We start from the raw sequence: 17,685 nt of genomic DNA, 5'->3' as shown, positions 1-17,685 counted from the left end.
CCGTTTTAAGGCCACTTTATGGCCAACCTCTCTATTCTGCTTCATATCAAGCCATTCTATAATGCTGAAATTAGAGCGCAAGGTCGGTCGCACCCCCACCTGAAGGCTTTCAGCTCTGCCGGATGACTCATCGCCAAAAGGCAGATTGAGCATCCAGCTAAATATGTCTGGGAGTCCGGAATGAGCGCACCGGAGTCTTCTCAACTTACAGAAGATGTCTTGGTCTGACTACACATATTGCTCTGATGGAACCGTCGTGGCCGAATCTGTTACTACCTTGCTCGCCGTCATGGCGGTGCCTTGACCGCTTCAGTCTTCTCGATGAAGAAGGTGAAGATGGGCAGGTAGCATTTTGGGCGCTGCTTCAACGTATACTCCAGCAGCCTGTCAACTCCCCTGCTCAGCTTATCGATGTTCTCGACACAATTGCTAATACGAGCTGTGGCTCTTCTGGGGCAGCCAGCGATTTCGGAACACTCAGAGAAGCTGTGGAGCATCATAGTGATACATTCTTCTCAAGGCTATGGCCCACTATTGTGCAGCTCTCGCTAATGCTACCGGATCACTTCCCGGGAGGTATCATCCCAGTACTACGACCAGGGGACAAGTTGAGTCTCACAAGAGACATGGTTGCATGCCTTGTGGCTCACCAGTTTCTCTGCACTCTTCGGTCTCCTCCCTGGCGTGAAGGATATCACGACTTTGGTATTTGGTATGGCTCTGGGCAGCGACACCCACAGGCAGTGCGAATGTATCTCGCGGCGGTCTTCCAATATTTTGAAGAATTTAGTGCGGATTCTCGGACCAGCCCAGAAAATTCCGTTGATACTGGAGTAGAATTCTTTTTACATGCCTTTGATGGCCCTGGAGGCCCCATAATGGGAAATTGGGATCAAGTTCGGCTGCGGAGCTTCAATGTTGTTCATGTCCAAAAGTTCAGTACAGAGCAGCAAGAAGTTGCTTATCAAGGCTACGATGGCGCCGTGGTAGTCTCCGCTAATAAAGATATTGGTTTCGGGCAAACAGCGACTCAGGAGGAGCTTTATATGGGTAACTGTCCCGAGGCCTGTCCCGCAGTGCTCTTCACGCCAACGCTCCGGCATGACCATATTCTGGCTATTCATGGAGCTCGCCCCATGCTGAGAATCTTAGGCCAACGACGTGACATTGCTTGGGAGGAACTTGGGCCGGGGGCTAGACAAGGAGGTAGAATGCTGCTCATGGATGCACTGGAGCTCGATGAGGCGGATGAGTGTGGGATATTACCTGATTTGAAGCAGGCAAACATTCTGCGTGAGATACGAAAGGCATATACGGCGTTTTCATCCTGGACGGGCGGCGATGCTCCGACTGTATGGACGGGACTATGGGGCTGCGGCGCATTTAATGGCGATCCTGCTGTCAAAGTGATTATCATGTGGATAGCGGCCTCATTGGCAGGCAAGGGATTGCGATTACTCTGTGATGCTTCCCAGGCCGATTTTGGTGCCAAATGCGGACAATTTGTTGAGAAGATTCCCTCGAGTTGGACTGTGCGGGAGCTTGAAGGTTGTTTGGAGGCTATACCTAAGGGTATTGGGCGTTGGGAAACAATGGATTGGCTGCTCGACAATGTGCCCGATTGTTGATGGAGATATCATACTGCGTTTTTTTTGTCAATAAGTGTATGATGATCGTGAAGAATATACATGTACAAGAACAGAGTACCATCAAAAGAAAGACTTGAAATTACATTTCGCACTTGAAAAGGTAACATCTACGTCAATAAAAGGAACCGGAAACATTGGCAGATACGCAATACTTGAGAAGTGAGGTTCCCACGTAAATCGAAGCCATTATGGATGCACCAAATCCATGAATCAAATACCTGTATCTCAGTCTGGAGTCTGAGATTGCAGCACAATTTATGGTATAGTACGATAAGAGTAGTTCGGTTGAGCAGATAATGATCGAGAGCCATACGGGTTGACTCTCTGGAGAGCTATCGATTATCATCTGAAATGATGCAGTATCGAATACAGCCCGGCTAATAATACCTCACATCAAAATGCTACAAATCTCGAAGTAACGAGTTTAATCAAACCTCTTTGGTAAATGATGAATAAAAAAGGGCAGCAAAGCACGAAACCCAAGGCGTGAAAGCGTCTCACTACGGAAAGCATCTATTCGGAAGCATTCACGCAGTGCTCTCCCAAAAACGCAAGAGTTTCGCCCACAGATGCGCTGAAAAACATTCTGAAACGCATCAAAATCGCCTCGGCAGAAAGCATTAGCTCACATAATACTCTTGGCACGCATAAACGAGAGGCATCAGCGGTGTGTACTTTGTCGAACAGGCAATTAGGTGGGTGGATGATGAAATATGCCGCAGCGTGAAACAAGGGGAGAGACTGTCTCTCGACGGCATTATAGTTTGGAACTTGTCGCTATAACAAAGGCATTATTATGCCTTCAATAGGCGGGATAAATATCCTAGTAACGCAATATACATTTTGTAGTCACATGCAGTGACGCCACCGTCGCACGACAGCGTCGTGAGGAATCGATTGATATGACCTCAGGCAGTCATTTGACTGGTTGAGGTTCGAGTCGAAACGAGTATCAGCATGACCACCATTGGTTAGATGTTCAAGCGGCCCCCAAGAGGGTGTATTGAGGAAGACAGATGCAATTCTATAAAGTTTGAGGCCGAAGAAGTTCCACCGAGAGATGGTGTGATGCCTTGTTCTGGAATGGCACAAGGTAACCAGGCGGGGGCATAATGAAGGAGATTCTCAAGTACGAAGGATCAATAAAAAGAAGCGAGTCGGTTTAGTGGCACAATGATGTGCAGTTCTCTCGAACCATTCATCCTGAGTGGTCGTGAGGGAAGATCTTTTACTTTGCCGAGCCAGTGGAAACGGGTCGAACTAAAGCGGAGTGAGAGCTGTCATGAGGCTTACCCGTGGTTACATGGGGTTACCGAAGCATCAAGCTTCTGCACGCTGCTGCAAGCCGCGCAGCCGGCCGGAGGGTGATTTGCATAAGGGCCGCTGCAGACGATCCCGCGTGCACATCGGATGCATGGCGGGCCCGATATGGCTGCGAGGCTTGATGCAGTGCGACTTGGTGCGCGAAGAAGAGTAATGGATTATGTCGAGAGATTCAAATTCAGGGCCCAGATAGTCATGTAGCCGTATGTTCACACGGCAAAGAACAGGCGTACACTTCTTTCAACCGAGGGACGGGACATTTGCTCCAGAAACTAGGCGGGGATACGCAACCACAACACGTCTCCCAACTAGAGTAGGTATCAAAGGTGCACGCACGCATATCAAGACATATTAGATGTGACAATCGCGCGCAAATCAAGATCGTATGTGAGGGAGAATTTAGCCTCGGGCAAAGGGGAGGAAGGGCAAAATGCATCCCTAGACGGGCCTTCGCATGTGTCTGCGCATATCCGTCGCATCCAAGATCCTCTGGGATGGGTCAAGTCAGAGTAGCAGCCCGCAAGGCTATGTAAGGAACCGGTCTCTGATTTTGTGGTGTAGTGAGTTCTGAGGCATGATAATGTAGTAGCAATGGGTCCTGCGTGGTATTAGTTCGTGTTACGGTCCGGGCGATTCCGCGGCGGGCGTGACCTTTCGGCGATGGAGAGAGAAAAGGGATGTCGTGAGCGTCCAAGATGCTGGAGAGGGAGGGGAGGGGCGGTTTGGCGCCTGTGGCTGTGGATAGACTGGATGGTGGTTGGGTAAAGTCGCGTCGGACAAAAAAAGGCTCTCCTGTATGTGTGTGTATCTGGCTTGGGCAGAGCATGTGAAGTGGACGATGATGCTGACGGTGACGGCAACGGTGAGAAGAAGACGGAGGAGAAGAATATGGTGATGCTGGTGACGATGATGATGACGATGGAGAAGTAAAAGAGGACGAGGTTTTTCTTGGAGTCATCTCGAGGCACCTGCAATAGCTGCAATAGCACCATGAAGCAGGTGCTGGAAACACGGCAAGACGCTCTTTCCCAGCGAAGGGGAGGGGCCAGAACCCCCTCGTGATCGCCTCTGTTTCTTTCCTTTTTCCTTCTCTCCCTCCTTTCTCCTCATTGACTCGCTATCCGTAATTAATTCACGTTCCTTTTTTTCCAGCTAACGTTAGATGCTGACCGTCACACACCACCTTTTGACCGTTTGGCTTCGTCCCGGCTCCCTTGTCTCAATGTGAGCTTCCTATCCGGTCGACGCTGATCCGTATAACATTGCTGGTTCCGGCCAGTTCCGCCAGTATCCTTCAGAGAGTTGAGAGAGAGGGTGGTGAGCGTTTGCAATGCCTGCCGTTGATTGAACGAGAGCAGTTCCCGCATCGTGCAGACTGATCTGATTCCACGACGAGGCCACTCTGTCGACCGTTACCTCAGCATCTATCCAGCCGCCCGGTGCTTGGTCTAAAGCTGCCCTTCAAGCTAACAACAAGGCCTCTTGCAATCTTATGGACGGGCCGGCAAACAAGATGCCGCGATTTATGTATTCAGCCCTCGGACTCTTGCCCAGCTAGCTCGGCCCCCCTTGTTGAGCTTGTTATCGGCGAACAAGAAAACGAAGGGCCAGACTAAATTTCCATCTCGATGGGCGGAGCACAAAGCAGCCCCCAAGACTTATTACCCGGCCTGCAGCGGTTACCCCTGCAGTGAATGCATGCTGGTAGCCGTCAAGATCAAACGGCCTCGAGCTAGATATTCGACGATGGTTCTAGAGCCATGTGATTGGTAGCCATTCACAGCCTTTGAACTTTGATTTCTAGCCGCATAAACATGCGAAAAATAGCTCCCGGCAGGAGAGGCCAGGCGATCAAACGAGCGCGGGAGAGGCTCAAAATTGCGGCTGGCCTCATTCACAAGCTACTCCGGAATCGCTGTCGGTCAGTTGCTTTGCAGGCTGGCTTGAGCTGTTGTTAGTGGAACGTGGGGTCATCGCAGGTACCTCATGCTCGCCTCTGGGCACTAATATTCGGCCGCCCGCACCGCTGGAATCGGGCAGCTTTCAAACAGGCCGTGGCCCTGTCCCATCGCTGGTGCCGGGCCATTCACCACCTCGGGCACTTTTTTGAGCTTGAATGCTTTGCTTCTCTGTTTCTTCCTTCACCGACAGACGAAGCGGCATCTCCATCTCCATTGTTCACCATTCCCGCCTGGCTTTTGCGACTTATAAAAGGTGACGACGTCTACCAGCCGCCGGCCAAAAACAACGACCGCCCTCCCCCCCACGATACCGATTCTCCAATCACAAGCTCCTGACTTTACGGAGATCCTGGGATAAGGCCTGCGCCAACCTGGCCACACCGGGGTTCGGTTTCAAACCACTTGCGCGCCGCCAGCTCTCAATCCAACCTGCGGTGTCATGCACATCACTGCCGTCATCACCCCGAGACCATGACACTCTGTGCATTGACTTTGCCGGACCAGACGCCATCGTCACTCGAACATTCATGCACAGTATAGTCCTCGCTCTCCATCGCAAACCCCGTCGTTCCACGATATAGTCGATTCGACGTCTTTTACCTTCCTCACCAACCGCTCTTACCATCGCTGTGCCCCCCCACCAGCCTCGACTTCGACGCCATAACAATTCGCCTTGCTACTCTGCTGACTTCGTCACGGCCACGAGTGGCTCTCTCTGTCCAAGAGGCGCCGTAGCGCCTCGCACGACAGCCAGCCATGGCCACTTCCAACGCCGTGCCAGATACACAGCTGGGACTCAGCGCCGAAGAGATTCAGCTGCTTCGGCAAGGCCAGGCGGCTTTGGGAGGCGGCGGAGGTTCGACAAGCTCTCGGGCAGCCAGCAGAGCCAGCAGCCAAGGTCTTTTGATGCTAGATAGCTCATCGCTATCGGCCCTTGGGCGATATTTTGATCGATTGATGGCCGGCATCGAGCAGAACATCCGCTACCTCAGCGAACAAGCCCAAATGTTCACACAGGTTCAATACGATCGAGCCGGCAACATCATTGACGGCGCCGATGCCGAAATTGCACGATATACAGACATTTTGCGGCAGCTCGATGAACTCGAGGTCGATTTCGACAGGATAGCCCATATTAAGGAAATTGTCAAGGGATACAGATCAAGGGTTGAAACGCTAGAAAGAGACTTGGAGAGTAGCGGTGGCTCGTCAAGTCGACACAAGCATTCGCCTTCACATCACCACAAGCACAAGCACAGCGCTTCTCGCCACAAATGATGCAGGACGCCAATGCTACCACATTTCTTTCTCTCTCTCTCTTTCCTTGTTTGATCTTCGTCCGGCTAGAGCGACCTGCAGCCAGCGGTCTTACAGGCCAATTTGTGGATAACATTTTTATATTGTGCGAGGGAGGCTTGGAAGTTTGCCATGGGAGGCGAGCCCGTCAACACCAAAAGATATCTCGCAGGATTACCGATGGAAAGGAAATATGACATTACAAAAGGAAAAAAAAAAAAGAAAGTTTGTCTTCAGATGCCCTAGCAGGCACGGTTTAGGGAGGAGTTGTATCATTCTCGAGGCTGCGGGATTACGGCAACGGAAGTTCCTTAAAGATGGGTGAGGCCTCGCGGCTAGGCAAGAAGGGAAAAAGCCTCACGGCTGGTCATTTCAGTCTGTTGTTTGGGTCATTGTTGGTTTTGGCGTTGAAATTTGCGGATTCGATTCATTTCGGTGTTTTTATTTTCCCCTTTTATTTTCTTTTCTTGTCCCTTTTGCCCAGTTGTTCACTACACTACAACTGATGCTGCCACAGATGCAGTCTACTTTGTTCTTCTTATTTTTCTTTTCTTTTCTTTTTCTTCTTCTCTTCTATCTGGGATATGGGGGGGAGCTGGGGATACCACGTCCATGTTTATTGGAAACGAATTTGTTCACCAGGGAGCGAAGAAGAAACATGATTTATTTTTCATTTCATGCGATACCGGGAATACGGCGCACGCGGTCACGTTGCGACTTGTTTTTTATACCCTTGGGAAAGATACGGAATGATTGTGTTTTCCCGTCAGGCGTCGACAGAAGGAGAGGCTCTGACCTGCCTTGGTCAGGCAGCGAGCAGCCTGGACGGATGGTGTTTGGATTGCGCAAGCGAGCGCTTGGCTACCTGGATGCAATGCATTCATCCCCTCCCGCCGACAGGCGAGGCGAGGCGGTATGCATCAAGACGCAGCTGCGTTGTTAGTCACTATTAGTATTATTTAAGACGTAATGTGAGTTGGCGCATCTACAAGGCGCCAGCGTAATCAGCTTCCCCTTCTCTTTCGTCTGCCCCCCTCTGCTGTCTGTCAATTTCGGTGTAGACCGGGTTGCTGGTTGGCTGTGGAGAGTCTGTCACCGCATCAATGGCTGCATAGTCACTTGAGCCGATCCAATGGACTGAGCGGCGATTAAAAGATGATTTCATCACCCTGTCTAACTGGAGCCGGGAGCTGGCTAAAGCAGGTGGAGAGATATTCGGAGTCGTCTTGATTGGACACAAATGGGCATATCAGAGCATTCTGGTTCGTGGTTGTGCTCAGCATAGCATCTTGTCTTGGGGGGGAGAGGAGGTCCAAAACATCGTCTTGCTCGTCTGCAAGACAGTGACTTTGACAGTGGCGATTTACCATTTATCGGATTCCTTGATATGATTTGCATTGCTAATCTAATAGTGCTCCAGATCATAACATGACACGCATGCTCTTTGCCTGCTCTGCTTCATTCGACGCTGCATAAGTGGACCGAGACGAGCCTATAGCAAAGGATGTCGACCGTCGTCTTCCACCCCGCGCATTTATCGCAGATGGTCCGATACAGACGCATTGACGGCAAAAAGAAATCAATCCATTCAGTACATTAGTACAAGTTTTGTCTCATGCGCGAGAGAAGAAGGCATGTGCCTTTTGTCAAGCGCCCAATCAATACACCAAGCCCAAATCACAAACATACAGACATATGGTATCACAAGAGGTAACTCCGTACTTATGAAATGACGTTATTGGTCTTGTTGCGGTTATATGTATCATCTCTCTCCGTCTCTCCTAAAACGCCTAAACCAAGGGCCAAGCCAAAACACACACACAAAAAACAGACAAAAACCAAGACCGACCAAAAAAAATACCAGCCTACCCAGCCAGCTAAATAAAAAGACCTCATCCCACACGCCACATTTCTTCATAACAGTGAACAAAAAGAAAAAACACAAACACAAAATACATGGGAAGAAGGGAAGTTAAAAAAGGAGGGGCGAAAGAAAACGAGAGAGAGAGAGAGAAAAGGGAATTGAAACGCCATCCCTTCAGAATGTGTTCTCTGCTGAGTGATTTCCACATCTACTGCTTCTTCTCCATCTCCCGTCGTAAGAAAGATCAAGTCAAGAAGGTCTGCCGTGCTCTGTTTGCCTCGTCTCCCCTCCGTTGAGCGAATGCCAAAATAGGAGGATAAACATCAATATAAACAAAAAGGAGACAAAGGGAAGAGAAAAATGATTAAACGAGTTTAACACACGAAGCGAAGAAAACTCGTGCCGATGCTGGTCTTAGCATGTTGACTGTTTCATGCAGAGAAAAAAAAAAAAAGAAACCGTCGAAATATGAGTTTCGCCCAAGTTTGCTGCCCCTGACAAGAAGAAGTCAAAAGCAGCAGAATCAAATGGTGTAAAGAGGTAAATGTATGGTATCCATATGTATGTAGTTTTTTCTGGGTATGATGTCGATGATCAATCGATGTTATGCAATTTTGATGCCATGCATGATGCGATGAAGTTTGCACAGCAGCCCTCGAAAAGCAAAAAGGGGGCCACCGTTGCAAAGCATAAAAACAGAGGGGCCTGAAATAATCCAGTTTGCCAAACTCCCAAAGGAAAGCAACCTTTTTTTTTTTCTCTGTTTTCTCTCTTGCTTTTTTTGTTTTTCTTTTCTCCTCTTCCTATACCTCTCACCGCAGCAAGGCCTCTTAAACCCGTGCAATGCGGCGCCGGTCCAGGAACGGACTCGGCATCTCGTCCCGCTCCGGGTCCCACACGGCCACCGGCTCGTGTCCGGAGCTGACCACGCGATCCCGATATGCTGTGCCTCGCGACCTCTTAGGGCTCACGTTCTCGCCCAGCGGCACGCCCGAGACGCCCGAGATGCTCGAGACGCTCATGGGCCGGCCTCCTGCGCGCGCCTGCTGCAGCTCAACAAGTGTCCGGCCCTTAAGGTTGTTCTTAGCCACCTTGTTGTGCGCATCGGCCGCGTCCTTCCTAGTAGATATCCTGCGCGATAGGCTCGACGAGGAGGAGGAGATGGGAGAGGGGGTGTTAGCCTCGCTGACCGTGTTCTGCAGCCCCAGGTTGGCGACGGAGGGAACCTTATTCAACCGGCTAACCGGAGAGCGCGTGCGGCTGCTTGTCTGCGCAGGCGGCACAGCAACCTTGGATACGAAGCCGCTCGAGGTGCCCGCGCTGGTCCTAATGCGGGCGGCAACACTCGAAGTCTTCTGTGAGCTGAGGATCGGCCGGTTCTTGCTGGTGAAGGGATTTCTAGAGGACCTGTGTCTTGTTGGCGAGGGCGGAGTGATGTCTTCGTCGTCTGAGTCCAGGCTGGCGCCATCTCTCTCCCAATTTTCGGGGTTGGACGTTGTCGTCGCATTCGCAGCAAAGATGTTACCCTGATGCGTTGGCGGCCTCGCTTTTCCGCGGCGGCGCGGCGACAGCGACAGCGTGGCAAGGGCCATGGGGTCAGGGGATGTCATCTCAATGTCCATGGGGGTCGACATGTGGCCGGCAAAGGTTTGCGCCCTACCATATGGCGTCCGCGCCGTCCGCTTGACTTCCTTGATGATGTCGGGACTCTCGACCGCCGTGTAGGAGAGCTCGGTGATGTCGGTGGTCGAAGGGAACTCGTCGCCGCTTCCGTCGGCAGACGACGTGTGTGCGTGTTCTGATTTTGCGTGGGGAGAATCGTTTTGAACCTCTTCCGTCGGCGGCGATGCGGCCCTCTTACGGCGGCTCTCCAGCTCTCTCCCCAGCTCTCTCTCCACGTGTTTCCTGACCTCTTCGTCAAACTGCTTCTTGAGCTTCTCCACTTCGACGCTGATCTGGCGGTCGATTTCTAGCCGGGCCTTGACCTCCCACTCTCTTCGGATAGACGCATCAATCTCCTCTCGCATCTCCTCTCGCATCTCCTGCCGCATTAGATGCTTCTCCTTGTCCAGGTTCACCAGCCGCAGATTCAGCTCCGTCTCCTTTTCGCGAAGAATCTCCTCGCGTGCCTTGAGCGCCTTGTTCAGGTCAACCACCTCCTTCTCCTTGCGCATGAGCTTCACAACCGGCAAGTTCAGCAGTTGCGCAGTGTCGGGTCTCCTATCGGGGTTGACCTTGAGGCAGTCCTTGATGACCTGGTTGAGTTCGGGGGAGTACATGTCTGGCAGGGGGTTGATTTTGCCGTCTTTGATCTTCTGGACGAGTTGGTAGTGTGTCTTTGCGTTGAAGGGCGGCTCGCGAGCGCAGAGTTCGTAGATAATGCACCCCAGCGACCAGATATCGGACTTGAGTGTGTATTTTTCGGCGGCGCAGATTTCGGGCGACATGTAGAACGGAGTACCGACGTAGGTGGAAGCGAAATCCTGCGACTTGATCATCTTGGAAAGACCAAAGTCACCCAGCTTGACGGAATTGTCCTCACCGAGAAAGACTGTTTCGCAGAGAGCATGGTTAGTTGATTTGGGCCAAGAAATACCATCCGGCAATCCCCCCAACAGAGATGCGCTGTATATTGATGCTCACCATTTTCGGGTTTCAGGTCTCGGTGTAGGATCGTCACTGCTCCGGCCGGCGTCTTGGGGGCGTTTCCTCCTGTGATGCCCAAGACGTTGCCGCCGACTTCGGGAGGGTCGATGCCGTAATGGCAACGATACAGCGCCAGAACCAGCTGGCTAAATATGCTCCAGACGAAGCTCTCCTGGGCCCTCTGGCCCTTCAACTGCAGGTCCTTGATGACGCGGCCCAGATCGCCGTTGCCGCAGTATTCCATGTATAGATGCAGGTCTTGGCTCGCTTTTAGGTGCTCGCGGTGGTAGTAGGCGACGATGTGCGGGTGGCGCAGATGCGACAGGATCTGGAACTCGGCATGGAGCTGCTCGCGCTCCTTTTGCGACATGCGAAGGTACGAGATTTCTTTGCGACACATGATGAAGCCGTCGGCCTTGCGACGGACCTTTCGGATGATGCCAAAGGAGCCATGGCCTGGGGGGAGGCGCCGCCAATGTTTAGCTGGGAATGAAGCCAAAATATGCTTCTTTGTGACTCACCAATCTTCTCCAGCGTCTCGTACTTGTCCTCTAACGACATGTTGAGGGGCTTTCACGGTGGTACCAACGATGCTTGTCTGCTTCCGAGCCCCATAAAGGACCTATTCCGACTTTACAGCCAGGGAAGGGGAGAAGAAGAGGAGGGGGCGAGGGGATCCCAGACAAGGTAGAGGGTATATAAAAGAAGCCAAAAAAAAATGTATATCCTGTGTTTCCCCTCGGACTGTCAGACTTAGCACCAAAGCAAAAAAGAAACACTAGGAGAAAGCTTGTTGGTGATGCTGCTTCAAAGGAGGAGAAAAAAGTTGGAATGTCGGAAAGGTAATACAATGGACAACAGAGCAACGGCTCAGCACCTAAATGGGGCGGGCCTTTGTTAGCAAAGAAAAAAACCGGCTCCAAGCCCAAAGCAGGCGTGCGTTTCCACCTTTGTGCTCCTCTGGGCTGCGCAGACAACCAGTTGCTGGCGATGCGGCCAAAAGGGACCCTTGCTCCGCCAATTCGTTGGCCGCTAAGAGCCAAAAACGGGGGTCTTGGGTCGAGTGAATGTAAACAGTGCGTGCGGCTGCCATGGCAACGGGCCGAAAGCGGGAAGTGCCGGGGTATATCCGCTTATCGATAGGGAGCTGGGGCAACTTGGCAACATAGTGCCGCTGGGCCAAAACGTTGTGGCGTGTGAGAGAACAAAAGCTAATGTGGCATTTTGGTGGCGTCTTTTTTTTTTTTTGGCGTGTTGTTTTGTGTGCGGCTGACAATTGACATTCTGCCGTCTGCCGTGGCGGTCAAGAGCAATGAAGCTTTTGGATTGCCTGGCCTTTAGGGTATGTAGAGCAGCTGGCAAACTTGCTATATGACACGGCGCTGCCCTTAGTAAGACGGAGCAGGTAAAATGAGAATACCCAGTTAGATAGCAGACGCTTACTGTACAATCACTATCTACTGACTATTAACCTATTACTACCGATTACCTATTGTGAGGTGCTCGAGTATATTACTGTACAGCAACGTCCGGAGTAACAACGGGCGGGCCCGCGATGGCAGTTCCGGTGACATACTCAAAACCCGATAAGCGGCAAAGTTATCTCCGTGAGACGGCCTTTACATAATCCATCCATCTTTTTTCTCATTCTTTGCTTCCAAATTGAAAGATTGTACTTGTATACCCTCATAGCGAATCATTTCTCCTGTTTCCTTTTTCTCTTCTTCTTCTTTATATATATATATATATTATCATTTCATTTCTTGGATTACATCATACAATGGTGCTGGGAAAACACGAGCTCGAAGGCAAGCTCGGCGAGGAGAGCCTCTTGATTAAGAGCGGCGTACTGCGGGACGAGAACCCGCTCGACACGAGTGCAGAGTTCCATGATTTCCTGCTGGCGTGTCGGAGGGGCGATTTGCGCAAGTGCCAGGAGCTCATTGGCATGGGGGTCAACATCAACGGCAAGGACAAGTTTGATTACACGCCCTTGATCATCGTGAGTGCTTTGTGTGGCAATGGCGGGGTTTTGGGGGTTGACGAGAATAGGCCAGTTTGTGTGGACATTATGAGCTGGTTCAGCTGTTGCTAGAATCCGGTATGTCTTTTTTTCTTTTCTTTTCTTCTCTATCCTCTGTCCATATCAATGTGGTTTGAAGTTATATACAAGAGCGCCTTTGTTGAACCAGAATCCCCATATATAGGCGCCCTCGCAGAGAGAAACACATTCCAGGGAGAGCGCTGCATATACAACGCCCTCAACGACAGAATCCGCAACCTGCTGCTGCAGTACGACTTCTCCAAGAGCTCAGATCCCTACGTCTACTGGTCATCACACATTTCCACCCTGCTGGGCCGTCCGGCTCCGCAAACCACGGACATCTCGCTCGATGCCGAGACAAAGTCCTTCAACCTGCACAAGTTCCTGCTGGCATCCAGGACGCCCTACTTTCGCAGGAAGCTCCAGGCGGCCCCGGAAACCGCATCGTGGAAACTATCATCGACGATCCCCGTGGAGGCGTTTCAGATTGCCGTCCGGTACATTTACCTGGGCGAGGTGCCGAGGGATCTTGCGCCTCCGGGCAGCACCGCCACGGAGGAAGACGTTGCCAAGGGGCTGGACAAGATCAGCAAGCTGCTCGAGATTGAACAGCTGTGGGAGGCCATCCTTGTGGGAAATGACCGTCGATTGGCACGGCAGCGGTATCAGGACGAGGTCGAGAGGGCGTTGAACCAGCTGGGCGACTTCTTCCAGGAGAGCGTCTTGGCGCATAAGATGGTTGTCGACACAGACCGCGTCGACGAAGTCCGGTGGAAGCACGACAACTCCATCTTCGCAGACATCCTCCTGCGAGCAGACGAAGCCGTCAACGAAGAAACAGACGGCCGCCCTGCCGATCCAATCTCCGGATACACCGCCGCCGCCGGCATCCCCATCGGGCCCTCTTCCCAGACCAACGGCTCGAAAAGGACGAGGAAGTCGGTCCTGTATCCCGCCCACAAGGCCATGCTCATCCGCAGCGAGTACTTTGACAAGATGTTCTCGGGCGACTTTGTCGAGTCGAAAAAGTCGGAGCACCTGCACGTCATCACCGTCGACTGCACGCCCGCCGTCCTCGAGCTCATCCTGTCCTTCCTCTACACCGAAAACGCCGCGTGCCCGCTCGAGCACGCGCTCGACCTGCTCTACGCCGCCGACATGCTCTTCCTCGACAGCCTCAAGAACAAGGCCGCCATCGCCATCAGCACTCTCGGCAGCGGCACGACAAACGCCCTCATCGACCGCACGCACAACGTCGCGGCCAACGGCCAAGGCACCGCAGCAGCAGAGGAAGTAGAGGTAGAGGTAGAGGTAGAGCCCATCAACATCTACGACGTCATCCACGCAGCATGGGATCTGCGCGTCCAGCGCCTCGAAGAGTTCGCCGCCCGCTACCTCGCCCAGCGTCTGGAGGACTACATCGACGAGCCCGACTTCCACGAGCTCATCCGCGAGAGTGCCGACCGCATCACCAAGCGTGAGGAGACGGACACCATTGAGCTGCTCGACGATATCCGGTATTACCTCTCGGAGCGCTTCCGCCTGCGCTTCGAAGACGCCGGCCTGGAGGAGATGATGGACGAGGACGGCGAGATTAGCGCCCAGATGGTAGCTGCGCTGGCTAATGGCTCGGCAGACGTTGCTGATGCTACTGCTGCCGTTGCTCAGCTTGACGTGAATGGAGAGAAGAAGAATGAAAACAACGTTGTTGAAGGGGGGGATGAAGCAGTGCGGACGTTGGATGGGGAGACGGCCGAGGATGAGTTTGCCTCGGATGCCATCAATTACCAGATTTTGCTGCAAAAGATTGATGCCATGCTGGAACGACTGAAACTGGATGCATAAGTGGACATGGGAAATATATATATGGGTACATTGAATCAACAATATTTACATACAATACATACTTATTATATAAACGAGATGTAGAATCCATGACATTAACATACGCTTATACAAGCGCTAGTATACTCCTATTTGCTTCTAATTGTACAAGAGCAGAATCCGCACAACAACGATTCAAGTCGACTACAAATCATCAGAAACAAAACAGAAACCCATACATTATACATGAAAATCAAAATCTGGCCGCAACGCTTAATACTTGACAATCTTGATTCGCGCCCGCAGTGCCTCCGGCAACTCCTCCAACTTGACAAGCCCCAGCTGCACAACGTCTCCCCAGAAAAACATGGCCCGGTCCTGGGCATAGCTCAAGTAGTCGAACTCATCCGCGCCGGGCTCCTCTTCAGCAGGGTTTCCATCCAGCCCTGGCACCTTGGCCTGCACGATACCCCAGGCAATCCACTGGGCGCTGTTCGCCGGCTGCCAGAGTCTAGCCTCTTCAATGAGCTCTCGCACCTGCTGGTCGACCTGCTCCTCGCGCGCCTTTTCGACAGCGCCCCAGTCTCCACCAGGATAGCGAGCATCTAGCATAAAGTCGACAATGGAGCTGCTGGACGCCGTCGGAAGAAGCGAGGGCGTGGCTGCAGCGCTGGGAGTGTCGAGAGGTGTCAGTCGAGGCGTCGAGCTGGCCTGGGGGAACTGGGGGCGATGGTCCACGTATGCTCTGATGAACCGCTTCTGCTCCTCAAGGCTTGGGTATCGATCGGCGTGGCAGGCAAAAGGAATCAGCGGGTCATGATAGTTGTACATCCACTCCGTGAAATGGTTGGCAAATTCGAGACCAGCGGTGTTGGGAGCTGCGTATTCGAAATCAATGACGACAAGCTGCTTATGTTTGTTGGCAGGCTGCAGGAGGGGCGACTTTTCATCATCAGGGCGAATCCTAAGAATGTTGCCGTATTGAGTCTAGAAACAAAATGTCAGCTTCTGCCAGGCAAAAGATCAAAGGGAAATAGGGGAGGCGCTCACGTCGTTGTGCGCAAACACAAGCCTGTCCTTGATGGCCCGGTGACCCTTGTAGCAGTTGTTCAGATGGGCCCTGTACTTGATCACCACCTCTTTAAACTGTTCCCAGGGAACACCGCACACATAACCGTTGGCCTTCCAGGCATTAACAACCGAATTCTTCCTCTCAGTCTCGGGCGTCTTTTCCAACTCCTTGTCCAAGAAACTAGTGATGCGGCCGACGTTATCCAGCCACTGGTCCCAGTTCTTCCACACGCCAGGCCCATTCTCTCGTTCGTGCAGGAGCACCTCAACGCCATCGTGCAGCTCTCTCATACGCTTCGCAATCTGCCTCGAGGTTTCAGGCTCTCGCAAATTCAGCGGAGTTAGCGTGATGGCATTGAAGAACTGCTCGAAGCGTCCGTTCTTAAAGGTTCCCAGGAGTCGCGGGCCAATCTTCTTGCGCGCGAGTCGCTGCAGCACCTGGAGCTCGTTCTCTCGATCAATGAGATGCTCCACCTGGGGTCCGTACACTCGAAGCAGCACCTTTGTCGGCGGCTTCTTTCCGTCGGCCTGGGGCAGTTCAGCTGGAGGAGTGACGACATATACGGCGTTGGTCAATGCGCCGCTCAATCGCTCAACAGACATGGACTCGCCGCTGCCGAGGGGGATACGACGCCACCCTTTGAGCCTCAAAGTATGGGCTATGCGTAGAATCTCGTTCTTAAAAACAGTCCATGCCTCTTTTTCCTTCTCGGCCTTGGCAGCGTGAGCTGAGGCATCCTCCGTGCTGGTGCTGGCTCCACCAGTGTAGCTCATTGTCTTGGAGTTGTCAAGCCAAGCATCACAGCTGGGCACGATGGCGTCACCGTCGACATAATCAGTATCCGAGGAGGCGGTGCGATGTAGAGCCGAGCGTGAAGTCGGTCGCCTGTGCTTAGGTCCAACCCGTGGGCTGTACTTTGGCAACGTAGTAAGCCCCATGGAAGCCATCGACGTCTCCAATATATGCTGTAGGCCATCAAAGGAGATGTCGCTGGATTGTGAGCTCGTGGAATTCGATCTTTCGCGCGGAGGATGGCTGGGAGCCGGAGTTGCAGCATCGGTCGCGGCTTGTGTCTGGTCGGACGGAGGAGACTTGGACTTGCGCCGACGACGCTTCTGCTTCCTGGCCACTGCCTTCTTGCGCTCTCGCTCCAGCCATTCTCCAACCTGGGCCAGAATCCTCTCGCTCTGGTGGTTTCGGCGGTGATGATTATGATTATGGTGAGACGAGAGAGTCGCGTCGTCCACGGGTCGGATCGCAGGCGAAGCAGTCGCAGACAGCCTGCCGCTCAATCGGCGAGTAGGACCCGTTGGGCGGCGCTGTTTGGCATGATGCGAATCGTCTTCGATATAGTCCTCGGGGACAGGGTCGGCAATCTGCACCGCTGTGACGAGTGTAAGCCCAGCTCGGCAACCCATTCTACACCTTCTAATTCCAGTTTTTTTACCTCATCGGCCTATAGCAACACGACGAGAAGCGCACGAAGGAGATCGACGACCGGGGACAGCAAAAGATGTCGACATGGCATTCACCCCACCGGCTGGACCCCGCCACAACAGGCAAAATTATCGTCATCGAAGCAATATAGCAGCGCTCGAGACCATTGTGGAGGTGTTGTCCAGTTCACGATGGAATATTCGCGGCCGTAGTCGAAAGCGACGGAGCTTCCTTCGGCCCCATTGGCTGGGAAATCATTCACTCGTACGTACCTTTCAGAGTGCCGCTGGCAGGCGGAGTTCGCACCGCTTCGTCGTCCATCTTGAGAGCCGAGCGCAACGGCGCCGGAGGATGGGTTGGGGTTTCAGACATTTGCGTCAGACAATGCGATTGTTTGAAAGTAAGAGAGGGGCTTCTTCTTTGTGGTGAACAGGAATGCGGCTTGATTCAGTTCTGAGGAAGCAGGGCGCAAAGAGTTGGCGTGGGGGTTGCAAGCGCTTCAAGTCGGCCCAACAAAAAAGAAAAGTCGCTAGTAGAGAGTGTCGCGTGGAAAACAAAACCCGTTCCTG

General features: G+C 52.5%; 5 protein-coding genes across 5 annotated transcripts; 3 read left to right on the top strand and 2 right to left on the bottom strand.

The window, feature by feature from the left end:
• Window positions 1–260: 260 nt before the first annotated feature.
• TRIVIDRAFT_4413 (uncharacterized protein) lies at window positions 261–1,430 on the top strand (the record flags this gene model as incomplete). The annotated part of the gene is made up of 1 exon (XM_014097377.1): window positions 261–1,430. A coding segment is annotated over one exon (1,170 nt), but the record flags the coding sequence as incomplete, so codon positions are not given.
• A 4,269-nt stretch (window positions 1,431–5,699) lies between these two features.
• On the top strand, window positions 5,700–6,438 carry TRIVIDRAFT_172591 (uncharacterized protein; the record flags this gene model as incomplete). The annotated part of the gene is made up of 1 exon (XM_014097669.1): window positions 5,700–6,438. The coding sequence occupies one exon, from the start codon at window positions 5,840–5,842 to the stop codon at window positions 6,209–6,211; it is 372 nt and encodes a 123-aa protein (XP_013953144.1).
• Window positions 6,439–8,923: 2,485 nt separating this feature from the next.
• On the bottom strand, window positions 8,924–11,300 carry TRIVIDRAFT_158156 (uncharacterized protein; the record flags this gene model as incomplete). The annotated part of the gene is made up of 3 exons (XM_014097668.1): window positions 8,924–10,644; window positions 10,737–11,195; window positions 11,261–11,300. The coding sequence occupies 3 exons, from the start codon at window positions 11,298–11,300 to the stop codon at window positions 8,924–8,926; spliced, it is 2,220 nt and encodes a 739-aa protein (XP_013953143.1).
• A 1,219-nt stretch (window positions 11,301–12,519) lies between these two features.
• TRIVIDRAFT_44225 (uncharacterized protein) lies at window positions 12,520–14,628 on the top strand (the record flags this gene model as incomplete). Its single annotated transcript, XM_014097667.1, has 4 exons — window positions 12,520–12,741; window positions 12,792–12,840; window positions 12,947–14,037; window positions 14,089–14,628. 4 exons carry the CDS (start codon window positions 12,520–12,522, stop codon window positions 14,626–14,628), a joined length of 1,902 nt encoding a protein of 633 aa, XP_013953142.1.
• Window positions 14,629–14,880: 252 nt separating this feature from the next.
• TRIVIDRAFT_43568 (uncharacterized protein) lies at window positions 14,881–17,488 on the bottom strand (the record flags this gene model as incomplete). The annotated part of the gene is made up of 3 exons (XM_014097666.1): window positions 14,881–15,594; window positions 15,658–17,063; window positions 17,389–17,488. The coding sequence occupies 3 exons, from the start codon at window positions 17,486–17,488 to the stop codon at window positions 14,881–14,883; spliced, it is 2,220 nt and encodes a 739-aa protein (XP_013953141.1).
• Between the last annotated feature and the right edge of the window lie 197 nt (window positions 17,489–17,685).

Source organism: Trichoderma virens (assembly GCF_000170995.1).
Source record: "Trichoderma virens Gv29-8 chromosome Unknown TRIVIscaffold_85, whole genome shotgun sequence".
NCBI lineage: Eukaryota > Fungi > Ascomycota > Sordariomycetes > Hypocreales > Hypocreaceae > Trichoderma > Trichoderma virens.
The sequence above is the reverse complement of the archived record's forward strand: the minus strand, read 5'-3'. Positions and strand labels throughout refer to the sequence as shown.